General features: G+C 36.0%; 1 protein-coding gene across 1 annotated transcript; it reads left to right on the top strand.

The window, feature by feature from the left end:
- Positions 1-21457: 21457 nt before the first annotated feature.
- On the top strand, positions 21458-23584 carry LOC117989928 (uncharacterized). Its single transcript, XM_034977328.2, has 4 exons — positions 21458-21518; positions 21921-22004; positions 22842-23029; positions 23429-23584. Exons 1-4 carry the CDS (start codon positions 21497-21499, stop codon positions 23582-23584), a joined length of 450 nt encoding a protein of 149 aa, XP_034833219.2. The 5' UTR covers positions 21458-21496.
- The last annotated feature ends 1139 nt before the right edge of the window (positions 23585-24723 follow it).

Here is a 24723-nt window from a genome sequence, read left to right on the forward strand (position 1 = left end):
TAGCATAATAGAGCTAAAATTTTTAATAACCAGCGAATTTGCATAAAAAATAGTAAAATAAATAATTACAATAATATTTCATTATACTTTTCGCACATTACAACAGAGCCATAAACGGCGAATTTTTCATACTGAATTTTAAATTCTAATTCTCCGACGTAATTTAAATGTCTCATAGTTTTTAATTCCGAAGAAATATTAGGTTCAAGTAAAAGCGCGTCTAACAAAATAGATAACATTATTATAGTACATTTTATACAAAGGTGCATAATACGGACCTAAAATATTACGGCAAATTTGAAATTTGTATTCAAAACATTTGGTTATTTGTTATTTTGCTGCTTAGCATATGCAGCACGTTGGGTACACTGAGTATTTATGCAAATATGTTAGGTGAGCTTAAACATAGTAACCTGTTTTGTTTACTATTACACTAGAACTCAACTAACTAAACTAAGTTTAAAGGTATCACGGTGTATGGTAGCTTAGAGCGTGTTTGCGTAGCGAAGTGATTCCGCAAGATTATTTATTTTCCTGTAGGTAAAGAGGTAAAATAAATATTGTAAAGACATGCCAATTTAGTAGTAGAATAATGGTATTTTTTACACAACACACCATGTCTGTTGAACATAATCTCTAGATTAATGTGATCTACGATGTTTTATTAATTAAAAAAAATCCCCATTCAATAAATTATAATAGTAAACTTAACGAGAATAAAGATAAAAAAAAGAAATAACGGATCGAAAAGCAAAACGTGCACAAGCAGTCTTTAAAACAAAAGAAAATAATATATATTTCCCGCTATCATCGGATTACGTGAATATCAAACTGAAGAAAGATAAAAACTCTCGCCGGTTACCGCGAAAATCCATTTCCAAGTTCAACAGATCTTTTTCCTTGAGTTTTTACACTCGTGGTAGTAGATTTTGTGTCATTTTTTAGAGACATTGCCAAAGTTTGTAAAGTTTGCTCATTCCAGAACTTTCGTAATTATACGGTGGTAAGATTAGACGTATGACGCGACGTTATGTCTTGATAACAAAAGCGATTAACCTTTAGATTTACTGGACAGTTTTTTCTATAGTTTTTAAATATATAGGTTCCGTACGACAGTCGTATTTTTCGACATTTTGCACGATAATTCAAAAACTATGATAAAAATAAATTAATATCTGTTTTGAAATGCACAAGTGAAGCCCTTTAATAAAATACCCCACTTGATATAGTTATCTTGCTTCGAAATGGAAAATACTAATTTTTAGTTCATTTAACCACAATTTTTTTTGTGTGTTCCACCACAAATTCACAGTTTTCAGATTTTTCCCCTAATGTCTGCTATAAGCCCTACCTACCTGCCAAATTTCATGATTCTAGGTCAACGGGAAGTACCCTGTAGGTTTCTTGACAGACGGGACAGACAGCCAGACAGACAGATTTTAGGGTTCCGTTTTTCCTTTTAAGGTACGGAACCCTAAAAACCGGTCCAAGTGCTAGTAGGACTCGCACACGAAGGATGTCGCCATCGTACCATCTAGATCTACAAGATATATCTAACACTAATATGTACTTTTTTTAAAATTCGCATGGCGACCATTTTGAAATTTTTGTTATTTTGTTGATAACAACAAATTTCCTATTTTATCAATAGCTAAATTTCGCAGTATTCGCATCCTCTTCTTACTAATGTAATATGAAAAGGACAGAACAGTTTGACAGTAGTGTTAAATGAAATGTAGAGCTGTCATGACTTTAGCTGCTAGTCGCGAACCTATTGTTTTTTGTAGCGTGCACTAAAATTTTGAGACTTTAAATGTAAAATTCATGTTCTGTCCTATTTTAGCAATATTAAAAAGAAAAAGATCCAGATACTCTAAATTTAGTTTAGAGCAAGACAACAAAATCGGCCCCAATATAATAATGAAAACGTGTCTTTTAATGTATATTAAGTATATATTCGTATTATACAAAGGAAAACATTTTGCATCATACAACGTTAAGAGCTAAAGTTAGCGACTAGACGTAGCCCAGAGGATTAGCAAGTTAAAGTGGAAAGTGGGTTAACCACATTTGTCTCAGAGACGATCTCCGTTGGGACACAGGAGTTCGTTTTGAAGACAGTTAGTTCTCATAAATTATACATCAACTTACAATATGAAAATAAGCGTCGGTGCTTAAATTCGTTCGTTTTCAATAATTATAAGATAATCACGATCTTTTTAGAAACCTCAAAAGGAAAAGAATCATAAAATTTGGAAAAAATCCTAAAACATTGTGGTTACCTACATCACAAAAAAATTTAAGGTTTATGTTACCGATCAAATAATAACTAAAGTCATTATTTGATCGTCAAAGTTTAACTAAATCACATCTTGCAAATTTTTAGTATACCTACTGGTCTGAGATTTCTTGTAGGATAGTGCGGAACCCTTCGTGTGTGAATCCAACTCGCACTTGACCGGATTTTTATTTGTATGCACTATGGATGATTGGATTATAAAAAGTTATAATACCGATGAATTTAAACAGGAAAGGCTTGAGATTTAGATCATTTAATCTGTCGTTTATGCTTCGAGATTCTTTAAAATCGTGCCTGATAAATGGAATCAATGGTACTGATTCTGAGCACACCTACATTTTAGAGTATCCGCATCCTTTTTTTACCAATGTAATATGAAAAGGACAAACACAGTTTGACAGTTTTAGAGCTGTCAAACCTCGTGACTTTAGCTGCCAGTTGCGAAGCCTATTGTTTAAATTTGCAGCGTGCAATAAAATTTAGCGTCCTTTTTTAGCAATATTAAAAAGAAAAAGATGCAGACACTCTAAATTTAATTTACAGAAAGACAAGAGAATCGGCGCCGATACAACTTGTTTTAAGCTATCTTGCAACGTTTGTGTTACATATTCGTATTTCAACAAGCTTTTGAGGTTAGCTAGAACTTTGACTACATACTAGCATTATGTGGTGTGATGCTCTAGTGCTCAAAGTTCAACAATAGCTCAAGAGCAAGCATGCGGATTGACATGTGATCTCTGAACCGGAATAATCTATAAACATACTTGAACCACAGTGTAAATATATAAACAGTAAGACGACACTCTTGTCATACTTATCACCTACATACCGCGACGACTGATAAACTATAGTAGGCAACAGGCCGAGATGGCAATCAGGGTATGAAGTGAGGGGACGCCCCGCACATCCGCACATCACCCACGCTGTCCCGCATCGGGTTAGCGCGGGGGCTGTGCGGGTGTGTGGGGCGTCCCCACCTCGATAGCTATTGCTATACACTACTATAGGTACGCACAATGGCACGGTGGACGCGGTAGCATAAAAGATACTAGTTGTCTTACATGAAATAAATGAATTTTGATTTTGTTCGGTGCAATCTCTCCGATTCTCCTCCCTATGATCCGGAAGAATTGTCTAGACGTCTTCAAACTGACTGTATAAAATGTTCCTTTAGGCTGTGGTTGAACCATGGCTCAATGAATTGCAATGCACTGTAATACAGTTTAGTGCACATCTGTAGCCACACTAAATATCTCTACTATTACAAACACTTCGCATCAATAGATCTACAGTACGCGGCAGAGGGTTCCGTACCTCGAGGAAAAACCCTTATAGGATCACTTTGTGGTCTGTCTGTCTGTTAAGAAACCTACAGGGTACTTCCCGTTGATCTAGAATCATGAAATTTAGCAGGTAGGTGGGTCTTATAGCTGGCTTTAGCGGAAAAATCTGAAAACCGTGAATTTAGGGTTAGATCACACAAAAAAATTAAATTGTGGTCATGAACTAATAATTAGTATTTTCAATATTTGAAGTAAGATGAAAGGTCTTTACCTGTGCATTCTAAAACAGATTTTTATTTATTTTTATGCATAATAGTTTTTGAATTATCGTGACAAATGTCGAAAAAAAACCACTGTAGTACGGAACCCTCAGTCTGCGAGCCTGACTCGCACTTGGCCGGTTTTTTTATATATAGAGATGTAACAGTCATATTGACAGATCGACTGACAGGACCCGGTGCGGGATAGCGCGGCTAACGAGCGGGTGTACGGGGCGTATTTTCGCCGAGCTAAGCTGCGGGCGGTTGCTAGTAAAATTAATTACTGTAAAATACAAACGTTTGAAGTAAGTAATACAAAGTTCATTAGAGGAGTGAGCTATAAATAGCAGCTTGTGCGCCGTAAACCTCAAGTAAACCGCTTAACATTAACTTGGAATTAGCCCCAAACTGCTGTTGCGGTGTTGCTACCGGAACTTTTATATGGATCTAATAAAAGTTTCTAAATTAGCGTTAGGTAAGCTAAAAAACCGGCCAAGTGCGAGTCACGGTCGCGCAAAGAGGGTTCCATACTACAGTCGTATTTTTTCGACACTTTGCACGATAATTCAAAAACTATAAGCATAAAAATAAAAGTAAATCTGTTTTAGAATGTACACGTGAAGACCTTTTATATGATACCCCACTTGAAATAGTTATCTCACTTCGAAAGTTGAAAATACTAATTATTAGTTCATGACCACAATTTAATTTTTGTTGTGTGATCTAACCCTAAATTCACGGTTTTCAGATTTTTCCCCAAATGTCAGCTATAAGATCTACCTACCTGCCAAATTTCATGATTCTAGGTCAACGGGAAGTACCCTGTAGGTTTCTTGACAGACAGACAGACAACAAAGTGATCCTATAAGGGTTCCGTTTTTCCTTTTGAGGTACGGAACCCTAAAAATGTAGGTACTTTTAATTTTTTTTATTGTAATATATTTTTATTAGGAAGGTATAATAATAACAGACAATTCTATTAAATAAACATGTAAAAAAAAACGTTCATGGCTGCTGCATCCGCCCCACCCACTCTGCCCCGCCCGATCCCACCTGAAAGTGGGATGCAGCTAAAGTGTCTGCACACGTTGCATCCCAAACAAGCGACGCACGTGTGCGGGGCGTTCCCTCCCCGATTGCCATTTCGACCTGTCGCGTACTATACCTTAGTACGTTATTATTGTCCAATAAATACACTATAGTTAGTATAGGGATTAGATAAAATTTAAGTATTACAGAAATTCAAACATTCTAAAGACATGAAACATAATAATGCCCTTGAGTATAATATTCGTGTAGAAAACAAACAACATAATTTCAAACTTTCTAAGGCACTTTTACAGCTTCAGTGATAAGGTTTGGTACTTGCTACGTTATTCAAAGGGGTAATGATATACCTACAGTGGAACGCTAGCAAACACGAAGACGTCTTCGTTTTTGCTAGCGTCGTTCGTACTGAAAACGCGAAAAAAATATATCTTATATTTTGTAAAAGTTTTAGCGTTTAAACTATCGTGAGTGATTTCCATTATAATATATAGGTAGTATATTTTTACGGCTATACGTTAGCCCGACTAGTTTCGAACCCATCCGGGGTCCTTTATCAAAGGGGTCAGTTCGCGCACGCGTCGCGTTTAAGACTCAAAAGGACTGTTTTTTTTGCATCATTCGCATAAATTTTTAATGTTAGAAAATAAGAAAACAGCTGTTAAGTGCAAATCTCTCATTAATATAAATAAAAGCGTTTCAGATCGCTAAACAAATGATACTAACCCGATCGCATCATCGGAACTTATTAAAAGTAACATTATCTTTCACCTAAAACAATCTGTTTCCATCGATGGCAAATAGCCAGAAATGGAATAAAATTTGTATAACCGTAAAGCGGAATTATTCCAAAGCTCATATACGCGACCGACTCGTTGACTTTTATGCGTGGAACGAAACATTGATGTGACATTATTACATGCGTGCACAAACGCCAAATGTGATACGCTTATATCGATATCATACTTAACATATTTTCGGAAGAATATTAAAATGAAACACTGCTTCGTGTTACAGTACGCGGCAGAAAATAATGTACATCGACCTTTAGAATGAGACTAGCTTATGCTCGCGACTTCGTCCGCGTGGACTACACAAATTTCAAACCCCTATTTCACCCCCTTAAGGGTTGAATTTTCAAAAATCCTTTCTTAGCGGATGCCTACGTCATAATAGCTATCTGCATGCCAAATTTCAGCCCGATCCGTGCAGTAGTTTGAGCTGTGCGTTGATAGATCAGTCAGTCAGTCAGTCAGTCAGTCAGTCACCTTTTCCTTTTATATATTTAGATTTCGGCTTTGTAGAGTGTTATCTCACACTCATAACTGTGTGACGTTTTATCGGTCTCAACGACAGAGACACCGCTCTACAAAACCACTACCTCTTTCTAAAGGTTGATGTACATTATTTTCTGCCGCGTACTATAACAGCTGTGTATCGCTTTAAATATGTACTATCTGATGCTCGCGACTTCGACGCGTGAGTTTAGGGTTTTAAAAATCCCGTGAAAATCCTTTGATTTTCCGAGATGAAAAGTAGCCTATGTCACTCTCTAGGTCTTAAACTATGCCCATGCAAAAAATCTCGTCGATCCATTGCTCTGTTGCGACGTGATTGAAGGACGAACCAGCAAACCAACAAACAAACACACTTTCGGATTTATAATATGGGTAGTGATTGTGGATTATGCTGGTGTGAAATTACACTACCTATACGAAAATTTTGTTTAAACTTCATTTTATTTTATCCAGATACAAGTCAGCTCTTGACTGCAATTTCACCTGGTGGTAAGTGATGATGTAGTCTAACACTGAGGCAGGCTAACCTTGAAGGGGTATGGCAATTTTTAATACCTCTTTGGTTTTTACATGGTCTCGTACCGGAACGCTAAATCGCTTGGTGAAATCGCCACTATGAAATTTACATGCTAATATGATACACTTGTATGAAAGTGTGTGTGTGTGAACTTAATGTTAATTCAGCTAAAAATGACGTAACAATTATTTTTATTTTGTTTTAAGATACTGTTTAGTATGCTGTCAGGTTTTCTCATGTGAGTGAAATCCAAACAAACTCTTCTTCTCCATTAAGTTTGGATTAGTTTGATTTTGTAAGGATTTGTAACAGTCTACGTGGCAAGAAAGAAACGATTTTGCGCCGAGAAAATGTAGCGACAACTCACTGGATTTTTGCCAATACTATTTGGTCACGTACTTTACAAGGTTCCTCTCCGTAAACCTTTTCAGCGCAAAACGTTGAAATGTCTGGATAGTGGATACCTAGTATAAAAGGTCAGGCGGAAAACTTAAAGTAAGCTGGGATAGGACTTAAGTATATCAAAATAACGAAATATTTATTTGTAAGAGCTTGCACATTTCGAAAAAGGTAGGTTCTCTACAAAACATTTTTTACTACAGATGTTCGTTTTGCAAACCTTTGTTTAGTTTTTGAAAACGAAAACTAAACTACCTCTACAAACTATTGTACCATAAACAAATGCACAAACTGTACGTGTGTGTGTGAATCTGTTTTTTATGACATTATACTAAAAGTTATACAAACCTTCGATATCTTTCGAAAAGTGCAAAATACAAGTTTGCACTTTTCTTGCACTAGGGAAACAAATTCAGCATGAAAACATTTACCTACCATACCTACTTGGTCTACTAATTGCACGCTTGTTTATTTTAAACCTGACACATTTCCCGTACATATTATACCTACAAAAACTATCCCATACAAAAACGTTAATAATATTCATTTTTAAATATAGAATAGGTATTTAGTACAGATTTTTTTCAATTTTATCCGTTTTAACTTTTGCAATAACTAATCTCAATAATATTATTATTGTTAAGTTGGTTAGTAATTAAATTATTAAAAGCATTTTCATTGTTATACATAATATATTATTTTGATGAGACAGACCATTTTCTAAGAAACAAGGAATTGGTTCGACATTCCCAATTTTTTTTAATATCAGGCCGCAATGCGAAATGTAACTTTATTAAATTTCGTCTAATGATTCTTTTGAAGCAATTTAATATTGATTGTTTGATGAAAAACTTGAACGAGTACTGAACACCGATTGTTCAGAATATGAAATGTTCATTGAATTGAAAAATTTAACTAACTTTATTACTATTATCTTCGGGTGGCAGTTTAGCCGATGCTAAAAATATCCATCGCTACACCTATTTCAAATTCTTTAATTTTCAGTAAATTCACAAAAATGTCGGTGTTAGTATATAGGTAGGTATATGAAACGTTTATAGAGGGGCATCGATTTGTACTGTGACACAATATGTAGGTATAACGAATAAAACCTACCCATTCCAACCCATAGCAACCCATCGCCGGCACAAGAAAACATTTCTTCTCAAAAGGAGAAGTGTTCAGGCCATAGCCTGCCACGCTGACTCAGTGCGGATTGGCAGACTTCCCACACCTTCGAGAACATTATGGAGAACTCTCAGGCATGGTTTCGTCACGATTTTTTCCTTCACAGTCAAAGCAAGTAATATTAAATTGTAATTAAAAAATGCACATGGCCGAAAAGTTAGAGGTGATTGGGATGGAACCCCCAACCTCCCGAATATAAGGCCTACGTCTTAACCATTAGGCTATCACCGCTTATGTACAGAAATTGTTCAGTTACTGTTTTCAATGAATAATAATGTTATGCTAATGATTTAAAAATATAACGAATATTTTCAAAATGGGAATATAACAAATGGGGTAATAGGGTTGGCCTTTCCGCGCTGTTAAATATGCAAATTATAAGGATACGTTCAATCAGCATGTGTTGCTACCTACTGGTCGTTAAAACCGATTTTATCAATAATAATACTAGTGGTTCGTCCCGAACCAAGTGGTTTTAAATACAGCGGTGCGAAGACGAGGTCCCCGATTTCTAACGTCACCCGGACGTGGACTCACGCCACTGCCTCGGGGGCTTACGGACTAACAAATAGTGCAACAAATCCACCGATCCCAACGTCATCCTAAGCCGTGGTCCGAGCCTCACAGGAGGCGCCCTTAGGAGGACGTTGCCCCCCGACCTCTCAAGTTCTTCAAACCCTAGGGCTCAACCCCAGGTGGAGCTTTGCACTCGCCACCCCTCCTGGTGACGCTGTAACGGCCCTCCTACGCAGCATAGTCAATCCGAAACAACACAGCCAGTTGCGGTTAGGCGCACCATGTCACTAGGGCGACGCGGTTTTAACTTAGGCTATCACGGCTCTGATGCTCAAAAAAAAATCAAACTTCACCAAAGAATGTTACGTTGGTTCAAAGCATTTCCATATCTACTGTCCGAAAGATCTATCTTAAATAAAAACTCCTTCTACAAATACAATGTGATATTTTTCAAAGAAATAAGCAATCGTTTACATCTTACCCTAAGTATGCTATAATTCATATTAGATCTTTTATGAGACGTAAAATATGGCCGATGTAATCCTTGCCATAAATTTCACAGGCAACTTGACATTGTAATAATTTTTGCATACGTATCTAATATCTAAAACTTCTTATCATACACGCAAAAACCTTCTATCCACGTATTTTTTTTAAAATAAGTATCTAGTTGAAACTTTTTGATTTTCCGGGATTAAAACTAGCGTATATTGCCCATCTCTAAGATACAAGCTATTTCTGTGTCAAATAATTGATGCTTGCGACTTTATCCACGTGGATTTCAGTTTTCTAAGTATTCCGTGGGAACTCTTTGATTTTCCGGTAAATGCCTACAAAAAGTCACCCATATCTTTTCTTGAGATGTAAACTATCTCTGTACCAAATTTAGTCAAAAATGGTTAAACAGATGAACCGTAAAGGCAAGCAAACCAGCTTCAAGAAGAATATTTGACTTTGCGAAACTGAAGCTGTAAAAAGATTCAAATAAAAACCTACAATTGTGAGGCAGCGAAATAAAGGCTAGGAAATCCTACACTGCATTTAAAATAGAAGTCAATAGAAGCGCATATTAGAAAGAGGTTACGTGTTTTTACTAAAGAGAGAAATAAAAGCATTTAAAGGCAGTCACTTGCTATCTGAACTGTCTAGACCTTCGTACTGGAAAAATGCTGAACAAAGGTTGCACCCTCGTGTCGTTATGCACTATTGGAGTTTTGTGAAATAAAATTGCAACTTAGCATCGAGGTCATCTATCTATTGCTATTAGTTACCACAATTTCTAGGTATAGCCTAGTACTATTATATTATTCTGTGGAATATCTCTGATAATCTGTTAAATAAATAAAATAAAAATATTTTTTATTCAATTAAACTTTTACAAGTTAGTTGAGTTTTTTGAATCGTCATTATAAACTACTATCATATATAGATATACATATTATAAGTGCGAAAGTGTGTTTGTATGTTGGTTTGTCCTTCAATCACGTCGCAACGGAGCGACGGATCGACGTGATTTTTGCATGGGTATAGTTAAAGACCTGAAGAGTGACATAGGCTACTTTTTATCCCGGAAAATCAAAGAGTTCCCACGGTATTTTTAAAAACCTAAGTCCACGCGTACAAATCCGCGGGAATTAGCTAGTGTAATTTGAATAAGCTAGGCACTTATGCGCTTCAAACATGAAGACTTTTGTAAGATATCATCTCAATATCCCAGCGTCCTCGTAAACACGAATCGCTCAAGATTGTGACGCGACAAGTCACAAGTGGGCCGGCTTCAGATCAAGCCCGCTCCTGCCACTATGGCCGCCTACTTGAGCTCGAGGGCTCTTCATTCTTCACTGGAGCAGATTTTTACAGTACGGTAGGCTAGTGATCCCGTAGATAGAGTAATAAAGGTAGATACAGGAACGTTTGCTTTCTCATTCACACTAAAAAGAGAGCACAGTTAAGTTACTAATGTGATAAACAGAGACGCAGCTAACCTATTTTATGTCCCTTATCGTGTAACTGGTTTTTTTCAAGAATACATACAACTTACATACAAGGCATGCAACTTTAGTTGCGAAACAAACTTTGAGAAATCGTGGCGTAATTGTATTTCTCATGAGTTATTTACTTGTTTTCACATAAAAAACGTTTCATACAAATATTGTTGATCGGTTAATACAAAATAATATTGACTACTAAAAAATGGTAATAATTGTCGTGTTTTTCATCGTTACGTCGTGCTATCGCTATCTCATACGCGGTTACACAGTACTTAAATCTACCTATTATTCTATCTACGAGTGATCCTTATTTGATATCCATAATGTCTTATTTCTATACCTATTTTGTCTTTTTTATGATGCGTCCAAATAATTAGTTCTTACACAACTATGTATGCTACTTACCGCGGTGCTCAGAGTCGCTAATCGTTACTTAAGATTGAGTTAAAACGAGACAGATTTATGTGAGAGATATAGCTCTGTCTCGTTTCAACTAAACTTAAGTAACGATAAGCGACTCTGAGTACCGCGGTTAGTTATGCTAGCTACGCTAGTTGCTGTCATGGAACTTTAATAAGATGACGTATTCAAGCTACTGAAAAATGTTATAAAACTGTGTTTTAACATTTTTAACTAACTTAAATATGAATGAATCACTTTGAATCACAATGAACTCAAGTGTCAGAGGTGCCGGAATAAACAACCCCTTCGGTAGGTTCTGGTGATCTGTGGCACAACTTTCAAAAATTAAAAAAAAAAAACTTATTTTATTTTTCTTTCTAATCTATTTGCTTTTTATTTTATAAGATATTTAATACTTATTATTTTCTTTCCTTTTCAATTAGCAACCGCAACTAAGATAAACACTTTTTGTACCTCATTGTTATTGTTTTAAATTCCTTATTTAAAAGCAAATTATTTTATAAATTGTTAGAATTCCTCCCTGTTTCTCTTAATTTGAGTTTATATTCTCAAAGAAAAGTTTTTTGATCTCACAATTTTATTAATCAAGTAATTTCATTTACACTTTAAGGCTATGAGAATTGAGGTTTAAGGGAAGTTACGAAGCTCTAATTAAATTTTACACTTTTGCGGATTAGAGTATGACAATTTGAGGTTTCTATTATAATCCAATAGATTGTCTTAATCTTGCTAATCTGAATTGATTATACTTTTACATCGGAAGATATCCCTGAGTTTGTTGTGGGCTCTTCTCAGACCTGGGCGCGTTTGGAACCCTCGTAGTTTTAGTTTTAAGTTTGCGTAATAATTATCACCACTATATCTTACAAATCTAACACCATACCAGACCATCAATAAGAGTAATTTATTACCTATTTTGAATAAATCATTTGACTTAGACTTTGACTTAGAACATTTGAGCAAAAACAACAACGCTTAGATGGAAGGTATTCACACCTATTTTCGGTTCAGAGGCGATTTTATGTCTAAGACAAAGGGTTCGCGGTAGGTATTCCTGGATCTTATCGGGATCTTACCGAGATTTATGAATGATTAGCGTGGTGTGTATTTATTTAGATTAGAAATTAACTGACCTCCATACAAAGCAAAGTTTAGATATAAAGTATACAATGGCTAAAAAAGTGGTGGTCCTGGATTTAACTGGTTGCGGGCCTAGTCAAGAGCAGCCTTTGATAGTCATATGGCAGCATATAGTCGTGTATGACTAATATATTTTGTTTCCATGTTTAAGTTTTGCAAGCATTTTCAGTAAATTAAATAAAAACTTTGACTTTTAAGAAAATTCTTTACTTTGAACTTATTTGAATTAAATATTGTCTATCAAATTCGGTTCTTTGAAAAAGATTAAGAGAAAATTGGGAAAACAGTTAATTTCCTTTCACCAAGCAAAAAGGCCTGCCAAAAGTTTTACGATTTATGACTTTGAAGCTGTCAACTTCTCCTCGCCTCTTCGAACGTTTCTGTTTATTTTTTACGAAACTTCTCTAAGTAACTCAATTCTATTACGAACAGTTCTGAAAGGATTTAAGCTCGTGAACTTTTTTCAGGTGACTTATATGAGTATAACGTAAAATGAAGGTATTTTTTTTTACTATAGATGATTCCGACTTCGTCCGCGTGGATTTAGGTTTTTAAAATCAGTGGAAGCTATTTGATTTTCGTGGATAAAAATCCTGTCTTAATTCAGAGCATAAGCTATCTGTCATGACGGGCAGATAGACAGACGGATACGGCGAAACTATAAGGGTTCCTGGTTTACAACGGAACCCTAAAAAGAACTCAAGTAACCGAACTCAGTACGGCTAAAGTAAATATCAACACGAAGCATTTTAATATAGTTTGTACCTACTCAAAATTAAATGAAAAATAGCTGATATGGAATAAGTAAAAGTGTTTATCCCACAAGAATTTAATTTAAGCAACAGAAGTAAACGGCTAAACACAGTAAATTGTAGTAGAGATGTAAGGTATTTTTATCGAGGGTCCGTCCGTATCGAGGGTTTCCGACTAGGTAAATCTAATAGTTTATTACGGTAAGAGATGCTTATATTTCGAAAAATGTTACATTACGACACTTTTTCATAACATAAAATATTCATAACAATTGACAAAAAATGGAAATGGTTTTATATACCTGTGCAAAATAACTTGGGGCTTTATCGTGTAACATCAATGGGCTGCTATAAAAAATTCCAGGTAGAAATAGGATTCGAACAAGATACGAATTTACACCCTCTGGCATTCAGGTCGAAACGGAACAGGTGCAAGTATTGTGCTGCACAAGTTACGGGCACTGCAAGTCGTACGAACGCAAAATATTTGCATATCAGAAAGCTTTGGAAAAGTTTAACTTTGATAAAAAAAAGCGTTTAAATTATACGCATGCTAACGAGGTTGGTGGCGCCGCCGCCGGTTGCATTACACGAATAGCATTTACTTTTAAGTTTGTCGTAGTTTGCGAACTAAGAACTGGCAAATCAGTTTTAGGTTTTTTCGCCTTTCTTACAAAATTACTTTTTTGTACCCATATTAAGGAAAATACTAATTATTAGTTCATGACCACAATTTAATTTTTTTTGTGTGATCTAACCCTAAATTCACGGTTTTCAGATTTTTTCCCAAATGTCAGCTATAAGATGTACCTACCTGCCAAATTTCATGATTCTAGGTCAACGGAAAGGACCCTGTAGGTTTCTTGACAGACAGACAGACAGACAGACAACAAAGTGATCCTATAAGGGTTCCGTATCAATACTTCCAAAATGGTCCAGTACGATCTATGTTCACTTTTGCATTATATAAGCCCTCTATATATATTAATTCTATGCATTAGGTCCGAATTTTGTAAACTTTTTGTCGATGAATGATGAAAAAAAGATATAGGAGAAAATGGCCACAAATTTAAGTGATATTTTCAAAAGTTTGTCCACACTTTTCAGTAAGAAAGTTTCTTTCGATAGACGAGTTAAACCATTGAGGTTGCCGAAAACTTTGTGAAGAGCATTGCGAAGACGGAATTGTTGTGTAAAACTTTGAGTACCTTTTTATGTACACTAGTGGATTCTCGCAACTTTTTCGCATATTCTAAGTTTTATTTTGTAGGTCTTTTACAGGGCACGTTTGTGTTTGGCTTGCGATTCATTGGATGTGAAAATGGATGCAATCTACTTTATCTTTACAAAATGTGACGGAAGCTGTACGGGAGGACGTCATATTGGTCGTGTGTGTACGCGTATATGATTGGTAATAAGTACAAACTGAACTGTATGAAGTAGGTACCTACGTCATCACACTACAGTAAATAACTACAATAGAGTGGTTTGTATTTGTATTTATTTATTTTTTCGATTTAGACTTATACAAGCGCTTGCGAAAGTCAGATCGGCATAGTACAATACAATAATAAAATAAGTGTACAAAGTATGGCATAGAATCTAGATAATACTAGTTAAAAATGGCATAAAAATTACTAAGTTATCCAAGCACCTTACTATATCTTCTAAACGCTCGCTGTAAATCCCTTGATTCGTAAAGTTCGTTATTTTAAATCTTTAAATTTTTTTTAAAAGTACCAGTGAGAAGGCCGTCTATCGCAGAACCGATGGCTACTGGGGCAGACGTATTCTGGAGAGGAGGCCACTGGACGATGCCCTTGAGAAGTTAGCGGGAAGTGGTTGACGAAGGCGGAGGACCGTGTGTATGGCGCGCTCTAGGAAAAGTCAGTCCAGTAATGGACGCAAACAAGCGGAGTAATAATTGGTTGCGGACTTTTTACAATTTCCCTGTACCAACAGCCTCCCCGGTAAGAAGGCTCAGCCTCGAAACCCGTACCCTCATTCATGCATAGACTAAACCAAGTCTTAAGAGAACTTCTAGGAGACTATTGGAGCGCTGGCGTTGCATTTTGTGTATATATGACTTTATGACTTTAAGTACTAAGCAGATTAATAGGTTTTCGTAGGTCTTGCATAATGTACAGGTTACAGGTAAAGAAGGGTATCCTCTTGCCTACTAGCGCTGCAGGCTAGAATTTGCTATCTTGGGATATATTAGATATAATATATCTTGGGATAGATAAGTACTTACCTATTATTAAAGACAAATGGTGGTTTTGATTGAAGTCCGATTCCGGTAAAAAATATCTATTTTTTCTTGTTCAGGACCAATTCTACTTACAAAGATATTACAAAGTAAGAATCGAGAAAAACAGACGCATTTGTCAAATCCATGTCAAGATAAACGAAAAGCAACTCATGGCGAGAAAAATACAAATGTTTTCTCACGCCAAGAGATTATTAATTACATTCGTTTTGAGATAAAAATAATACGATTTTCCGCAAAGGAAAAACTCACACCACAGTTTAAATGAGCGCCGGGCAAGTAGGTATAATAAACGATGTTAGAATAAGACATAATTAATATGACTCAACATTTGTGGTTTTAGAATAAGAGAGTTTTATTTTAAGAATACGAGAACATTCAATATAAAATTTATTTAATCACGTCATACAGAATATTTTTTTAAATGGTAAGTAGGTATCTGTTTTAAAAAGACATGTTATCACATCATAGATAGGTACTTATATCTTCTCATAATGAAACGCAAATTGTTTGGCGAGTCAGTTTGCCTTAGAATAAGCAGTGGCAGAAGATGTTCTGTGTATCAGTTCTTTGTTACAGAAAACTCTAGAAAACAGGAATCAGATTGTCCCACTCGAGTAAAGAACTAGAGCCTAGAGGATCATCTCTGTTACCTACAGGTAAGTTAGCTGCTTTGATTTGTCTCTAAATAAACAGGGTGTTTTCTTTTCCATATGCTCCAACTGGGTACCTACTCCAACTGATGGGAACACGGTCACGAGGAATACTCATAACATTAGGTATGTCCTTGTTCTCCAACTGTCAAATAAGTACAGTCAATTATATAATTTCAATAAGATTATGTTCTAGTGACTATAGGCAAAGTTGCTCAATTAAAAAAAAAGTCTACGACAGGGAACTCCGAGAGTTCACTCCCTCAAGTTCACTCTGCAATAGGGTTGTTGAGTGGCCGTAGTTAGGTCAACGTCCATGATCATATTATTAGGTACATACATATGTACTTAAAAAAAATTGTAGGTACATAGACCACATTGCTATTTCTAATATAAAAACATATTTAGTTTTATCTATCTTACTTGATATTTCATTATTACAGTTCAGTTTCGCTGCCAAAAATATTAAATTATAATGATGTGGTTTAGACTAGACAATGCGGTGTAGATATTTGGCTAGAGTGACATCTGGAAACCGAGCTTGCCAAAAAACAAAAACTTAACGCGGCGGCACCCTTTGTGCGAAAATCCGAAATGTTTTGTTTTTGACGTTCGAGGTGAAACAATAAAGAAAAATATTTTGGGAGTAAAAACTACCATTTCATAGCCACGTAGCCAGATCTATCTGTACATTTATGACGAAAAACTAGCTGACTAAGATATGTCTACTTGCTAACAGTATAAAGAGGACAGGTTTGTTTGTTTGTCAGTAATCAATAAATTCTGTAACTACTGAACCGATTTTAATCATTCTTTCATAAAGTCTTTATCGAGAAGCTACATAGACGAAAAATCATATCATTATGTAACGCGGACGAAGTTGCGGGCAGAGGCTACTATACAGACCTATATTTATATATTATAATTTAAAACGCTCAAACTAGTTGGCTAGAAACTTGAGATTTTCCTTGTACCTACTTATCTTTGATTATAACGTTGACCTTTATTTCATCATCATCATCATCATCATCCACCCATCGCCGGCTCCCTGCAGAGCACGAGTCTCCTCTCAGAATGATAAGGGGTTTGGCCATAGTCTACCACACTGGCCAAGTGCGGATTGGCAGACTTCACGCACCTTTGAGAACATTATGAAAAGTAATTAGTGTTATTTAATTACTTAAAACGCACATAGCTCCAAAAAGTTAGAGGTGCGGGTCCGGAATTGAGCCCCCGCCGCCCCGACCTTCGAATAGGAAGCGGACGTCTTAGCCACTAAGCTTTCACAGCTTTTATTTAGGTACATTAAATCCTAAAAATTCGTGAGTATAGCCGAGTGAGAGATATTATATATAATGGAAATCACTCACGATAGTTAAAACGCTAAATCCTAAAAACTCAAATCAATTTGATAGCGTGCAAATGTAAAGTTTTTTGTAAGCTCTCAAAGGATTTCGCTCTAGAAACTGTTTTACTCGTAAGCAACGAACTGTTTTGCGGTGAGTAAACGTTTTCGACAATTTACTGGATTTTTGCCAATCCTTTTTGGACAGACACTTCGCTAGGCCTTCCTTGCCTTTACATTAATTTTTTATCGATGACAAGTTTGAACGTTTCTTTTACATTAACGATTAACGATTTTTTTACATTCATTTAGGGATGATTTATGCCAACACGTGGCAGGCGCGGGCCGCGCCACGTACGAGGCGCAGACGAGGCACGGATTCAAAACATCACGAACATAATTATATGAAGCAGTTCATGCTTCACCGTGTGGCGTCGCGTCGGTGCACCGACACGGCATAAACCAACTAACAAACACACTTTCGCATTTATAATGTGGGTAGTGATTGAAGTAAACTTTTACAAGTGCTTTTGAATCGTCAAATAGTTTAATTTACCACTGGTTTGGTATGTAGTTTCTACCGAGATTTGTTGGATTTGGTACGAATAAAGATTGTAACTTGCAGCAATAATAAATCATAAATGTTTTAAATCATTGTTCATGTAAAATATTCCAGTCCGTTTATATAAAGTCAAACAAAAAATATTAAATAGGAATTGGGCTTAACGAATCCACATTCTTTCCTTTTTAATCACAAAATGCTAGTGATAGTTAGGTTTAGCAATATGAAAACGTTATTGAAATGAAATATTGAATCAATGTGTTGAATATTTATGTTACAATTTTCCGATATCGTATTCAAGAGGTTTTTTGGAATTAATAAATAATTATATGACTTCACATTATTTAAATTAGCCTGAAATAATTTCAATGTTTACACTTTATTAACCTTTTGTGTTAAATAATATCAAAATGGAAATTTCTATTCAACTCATAATCGTCCAGGTCTTTCTGGATCGAGCTTTCGAAAGCTTGAACCTAATCAGAAATATGTTAAGGGAGTTAAAATTTCCAAATTCAGTAGAGTTAGTCAGAGAACGTGATATATACTACGTGGAAAGTAAGAAAAACATAAGGAAGGTAGGTAGATACAAAGCGTTATGTTACAATATTCTTCTTCCTTTGAGGTATGTGTATTCTTCGTTAATCCAACACATAATAAACGCATACCTATACCTACTTACTATAGGACATAGAACTGTAATGGTCACATTGAAAAAAAAACCGGCCAAGTGCGAGTCAGGCTCGCGCAATGAGGGTTCCGTACTACAGTCGTATTTTTTCGACATTTTGCACGATAAATAAAAATCTGTTTTAGAATGTACATGTGGAGACCTTTCATATATAGTCACTCCCTTCGAAAGTTGAAAATACTAATTATTAGTTCATGACCACAATTTAATTTTTTTTGTGTGATCTAACCCTAAATTTCAGCTATAAGATCTACCTACCTGCCAAATTTCATGATTCCAGGTCAACGGGAAGTACCCTGTAGGTTTCTTGACAGACAGACGGACAGACAGACAGACAGACAGACAACAAAGTGATCCTATAAGGGTTCCGTTTTTCCTTTTGAGGTACGGAACCCTAAAAACTATGTATCTACTATATTGACATAGGATAGTAGGTATATTAATCTAAGATCTACTATCAAATAATGTACCTATGTATTAGATAGCGATAATATCTTCACGTTTTTGTATTGCACTATTTTACCTTTATAATATTAGTATGGAGGATTTAAGCACAAATGGAAAAGTAAATAACTAAAACCGGCCAAGTGCGAGTCAGGCTCGCCCATCGAGGGTTCTGTACCTACTACAGTCGTATTTTTTCGTCAATTTGCACGATAAATCAAAAACTATTATGCATAAAATTAAATAAAAATATGTTTTGAATGGACAGGTAAAGCCTTTCATATTAATACCCCCACTTGGTATAGTTATCTCACTTTGAAAATTGAAAATACTAATTATTTGTTCATGAAACATTTTTTTTTGTGATGTAACCACAAATTTACGGTTTTTTGGATTTATCCTTTACTTGTGCTATAAAACCTACCTATATACCAGAAAGACAAAACAGCAAATTCCAGCTGAGCTATGTAAAAAGTGAGCATTTAATTCAAATTCACGTGTTAAAATACTAGCGTAAAAGTATATTAAGTACCTACGATTTTCCGTATCGGTGTCTATTAACTCAGACGTACCTACATTAGCACGAATTATGCAAATATTGAATCCCGCTCTCCTTAGTTGAGTATCCGACTCCATTTGTCATGTTAATGTAGGAAGTTTGCTCTATTTCAATTTGCATTGTGTCTCATAAGCCAAGGCTCCGTATTAGAGAGCCATTACTATTATAGCCAGTTAGTATAAATTATTCCAATCCAATCCAATCCATCAGCCATTTTCAAGAGCGCGCTACCAAACCAACCACACGATCCTCCGCCTTTCTCATCCATCCGCTCCCCACCACCTTCTTCAAAAAAAAAAAATTTAAACCAATTGATACCAGTTGAATATACCTTTTACAGTTTAATTTAATAGGTACATTAAAACCTTAAAAATACAGGCTACAACTCAACCTGAATTTACACGAACCCTGGGCAAAGGTTTAGTTTTGAACTTTTTTAGTCTTAATCTAAATATATAAAGGAAAAGGTGACTGACTGACTGACTGATCTATCAACTCACAGCTCAAACTACTGGACGGATCGGGCTGTTTGGTATCCAAACAGCTATGACGTAGGCATCCGCTAAGAAAGGATTTTAGAAAATTCAACCCTTAAGGGTTTTAACCACAAATTTCAACCCCCTTTTAACCACAAATTTCAAATCCTTTCTTTGAAATTTGTGTAGTTCACGCGGACGAAGGCGCGAGCATAAGCTAGTTTTAAATAAAGTATTACTTATTATCTTTCAAAGTGTGATGTAGACACTATGAAGTTGGTACATCACTTCTTTATAAACTTTAGTTAGAACCATGTGGCCCACTTTAAACGAATTTAAAGGCAAACTTTCCTGTTAAAAGTTGTAAGACAAGATTTTAAAAATTTCGTCGCATCTTCGACTACTACCTATGTGCCGTGAAACTTAAATTTTACAATTTTGAATGAAAAATAAAAATTCAGAACTCGGGAATGAGTAGAAATTATTCAATTTAGATCAATTAATATCTAAATCTGAATATATAAGAGAAAAAGGTGACTGACTGACTGACTGACTGACTGATCTATCAACGCACAGCTCGAACTACTGGACGGATTGGGCTGAAATTTGGTAAGCAGATAGCTATTATGACGTAGGCATCCGCTAAGAAAGGATTTTTGAAAATTCAACCCCTAAGGGGGTGAAACAGGGGTTTGAAATTTGTGTAGTCCACGCAGACGAAGTCGCGAGCATAAGCTAGTATAGGTATAATAGGAAAAGGTGACTGACTGATCTTTCAACGCACAGCTCAAACTACTGGACGTATCGGGCTGAAATTTGGCGTGCAGGTAGCTATTATGATGTAGGCATCCAATAAGAAAGGATTTTTCAAAATTCAACCCCTAAGGGGGTGTAATAGGGGTTTGAAATTTGTGTAGTCCACGTGGACGAAGTCGCGAGCATAAGCTAGTTAATTATATTATTGGATGGACTAATTTAGAAATATATTACTAATGTGGTTTAATAAATTAATAACTAACTACCAATGAGCACAGGTCTCAGGTCAGCATGAGAAGGGCTTAGGACATAGTCTGCCACGCTGACCAAGTGCTGATTAGCAGACTTCACACAAGTTCGTGAACATTAAGGTGAACTTTCAGGCATGCAGGTTTCCTGACCATACTTTCCTTCACCGTTAAATATGTACCTACTAGAGCACTAGAGGTAGTAAAATTGGTATTAAGTACCAAGTGAATAAATAAATAAACTTTCTTTTATCAAACTATGAAATATGAGTTACGTTTATAATGCAAAATAAGAAAGAGTTTCAAACATGCATTCATTGTTTCATATTTTACGATTGATTATAATATTCGTCTTTTCTCAGTGTACTGGTGCAGTGGTTATGGATTCTTGTAATAACACTGGTCAGTGTATTTCATGGTATATTTATCACTACTAAATAATAAATTCCGATCAACATTACAAAGTGCTGGTGATGGCGAATGGCGATTCCGGCCCCATACCCGAAACGACAATCTCTTTAGACCTATGGGTGAACAGTTGATTATAATATTAACTTATGCCTGCGACTTCGTCCGCATGCGCTACACAAATTTTAAACCCCTATTTTACCCCCTTAGGAGTAGAATTTTCAAAAGACTTCGTCCGCATGGGCTACACAAATTTTAAACATTTAAAATTCACATTTTGAATTTTCAAAAAATCTTTCTTAGCGAATGTCTACGTCATATTAAGCACCTTTTCAGCCCCATCAATTAGTCTGTCAGTCAGCTTTTCCTTTTATATAATTAGATTGATTATTTTAGGAATAGAAAGAGATTTACCTGAAAACTGGCCATGTGAATGGGACAACGGCATAATACCATTTGCTTATAACTTCTATCTACTAAGTAAGTATTGAAAAGTTTCAAATCTTTTGACTACCTCCTTTGTGCCATGGTTTGTTCTGTGACCTTATAAATGCCCTGAAAGTTTCTCTGCCTATTGTCCCCAAATCAGGGAGGAACGATCAGCTACTATGAAGTTTGGATCATGGTGGCTTTCGGAGATAATAGGTATCTAATAAAGGTGTAAAAAATCTTACGTTAAAGTATAAAGGGTACGGTAATTTTGGAATTTATTCAGGTCTTGTGGCATATCAACAAATAATTCATTTTTAAACGGCCGCCATGCAAACAAAAAGCCGGCCAAGTGCGAGTCAGGCTCGCGCAATGAGGGTTCCGTACTACAGTCGTATTTTTTCGACATTTTGCAAGATAATTCAAAAACTATGATAGACAAAAATAAATAAAAATCTATTTTAGAATGCACAAGGTGAAGACCTTTCATATGATACCCCATGTGATATAGTTATCTTACTTAGAAAATTGAAAATACTAATTATTTGTTCATGACCACAACTTAATTTTTTTTGTGTGATGTAACCACAAATTCACGGTTTTCAGATTTTTCTCCGAATGCCAGCTATAAGACCTACCTACCTGCCAAATTTCATGATTCTAAATCTAGGCCAACGGGAAGTACCCTGTAGGTTTCTTGACAGACCGACAGACAACAAAGTGATCCTATAAGGGTTCCGTTTTTCCTTTTGAGGTACGGAACCCTAAAAATATTAAAAAGTACGTCAAAGTGCTATATCTTGTCCGATGGTACCTACAGGACCCTTCGTGTGCGAGTCTGACTCGCACTTGACCGGTTTTTTCAAACCCATTTTCTCTTATTTCCAGATCCTAATCGTCTGGTAAACGTAGCTCATAGAGGCATTAGAAACATCGAGACACGATCTTGTTTGCAGTTCGTAGAATATAACCCAGTTGACTTGGCTAGAAAAGCGAATGTCAGCTATCTCTTCTTCACATACTCCGATGTGTTAGAGTATTGCTGCTTACCTGTATCCCCACTTTATAGACGGCGGGTATGATTTCTTGTGATGTAGGTGAACTAAAGTGACCGAATGGGTGAGATCTATACAGCGCACTCTGACTTAGCTTAGACTTAAGACAGAGTAGAACCTACCTTACCCTACCTACGAAAAATAATTTTTATATCGTACTAGCTGATGCCCGCGACTTCGTCCGCGTGGATTTAGGTTTTTAAAAATCCCGTGGGAACTCTTTGATTTTCCGGGATAAATAGTAGCCTATCTCCTTCCCCGGGATCTAAGCTATCTCTGTACCAAATTTCGTCAAAATCGGTTGAACGGATGGGCTGTGAAAGGCTAGCAGATAGACAGACAGACAGACAATAATTTTTTTCCCATTTATAATATTAGTATGGATGAGTAGGCTTATTATACTTTTGTTCTATTTTCCAGGTGGTCCTGATAACACCCCTCTGCACGCTTCCAGTACAAGTCGCTCACGCTACTCTGCACGCCATGGGGCTGAAACATGACAGTCATAAACCTTTTCCAGCAGAAAAAGTCTTACAAGTTTTCAAATGTAAAAATGATTCTGTTCACCCTAATTGAAGGTTATTTAACCAATGGCTCTTTTGATAAACTAATTTCAGTTAAAAATTAAATCACGTAAAGAAAGAAAGAAAATATACGTTTATATTTTTGTAAGTTGTACCACACATTACACTTTAGGCTGCAATTACACCTGTAAGTTAGTTAGTTGCTTATGTAATTAATTAATTAACAACATATTCACAACATTAAGGTAAATGTCTCGTAACATTGTTTACATTAGATTTGTCGTAAGTTAATCCAGCTACTTCATCATCATGATCAACCCATCGCCGGCTCACTACAGAGCACGGGTCTCCTCTCAGAGTGAGAATGGTTTTGGCCATAGTCTAACACGCTGGCCAAGTGCGGATTGCAAGACTTCACTACACCTTTAAGAACATTATGGTAAAACTCTCAGGCATGCAGGTTTCCTCACGATGTTTTCCTTCACCATTAAAGCAGGCTACTTACATAAGTAAAACTTACAGGTGTATCTGCGACCTTATACCTAAGGGTTTGTTATCTCACCACCTCCACCACTTGAGCATGTAGGTACACAATCTCTGACGTAACTAAATTGGCAAGTCTTTTAATCAAATCATCAGAAATGACTTACGCACTGTTAGAACTTAACAGTGCGTAAATCATTTTTGGCGAGTTTTAACATTTTAATGCCATGCAATAAAGATAGTTCACGCTCAGTTTCAATAAATTCATATTACATCGTTTTTCAAGATATAACAAATATTTTATACAGTTTTATTACTCTCCTGTAATGTAGACTTTTTTGACTTACGCACTGTTATAATTTCACTGACGAAATGCTACCTTTTCCACAGGGATCATTATGAAAGGGATAGCAATATATTTAGACCTAGCATTACCTATTAAGTTTAGTTAGAGATTTAGAGATTGTGGGCATTGCGCAACAGAATTAACTACAATATCTATGTAAATATGTGTGTCGTTCTGCCTAACTAAGCCAAGCGATTAGGCTTGCAGCACCAACAGCATGACGTCAAGATAATAATTTCCCGCGGGACTTAGTCTTCCTGTAGCCACAGAGCACACTGAATATACGGGCTGTAACGATGTATGGAGCGGAAACATGGATTCTGACAGTTGACCTCGTCTACAGATTAAAAGTAGCTGAGAGA

Source organism: Maniola hyperantus, chromosome 17 (assembly GCF_902806685.2).
Source record: "Maniola hyperantus chromosome 17, iAphHyp1.2, whole genome shotgun sequence".
Taxonomy (NCBI): domain Eukaryota; kingdom Metazoa; phylum Arthropoda; class Insecta; order Lepidoptera; family Nymphalidae; genus Maniola; species Maniola hyperantus.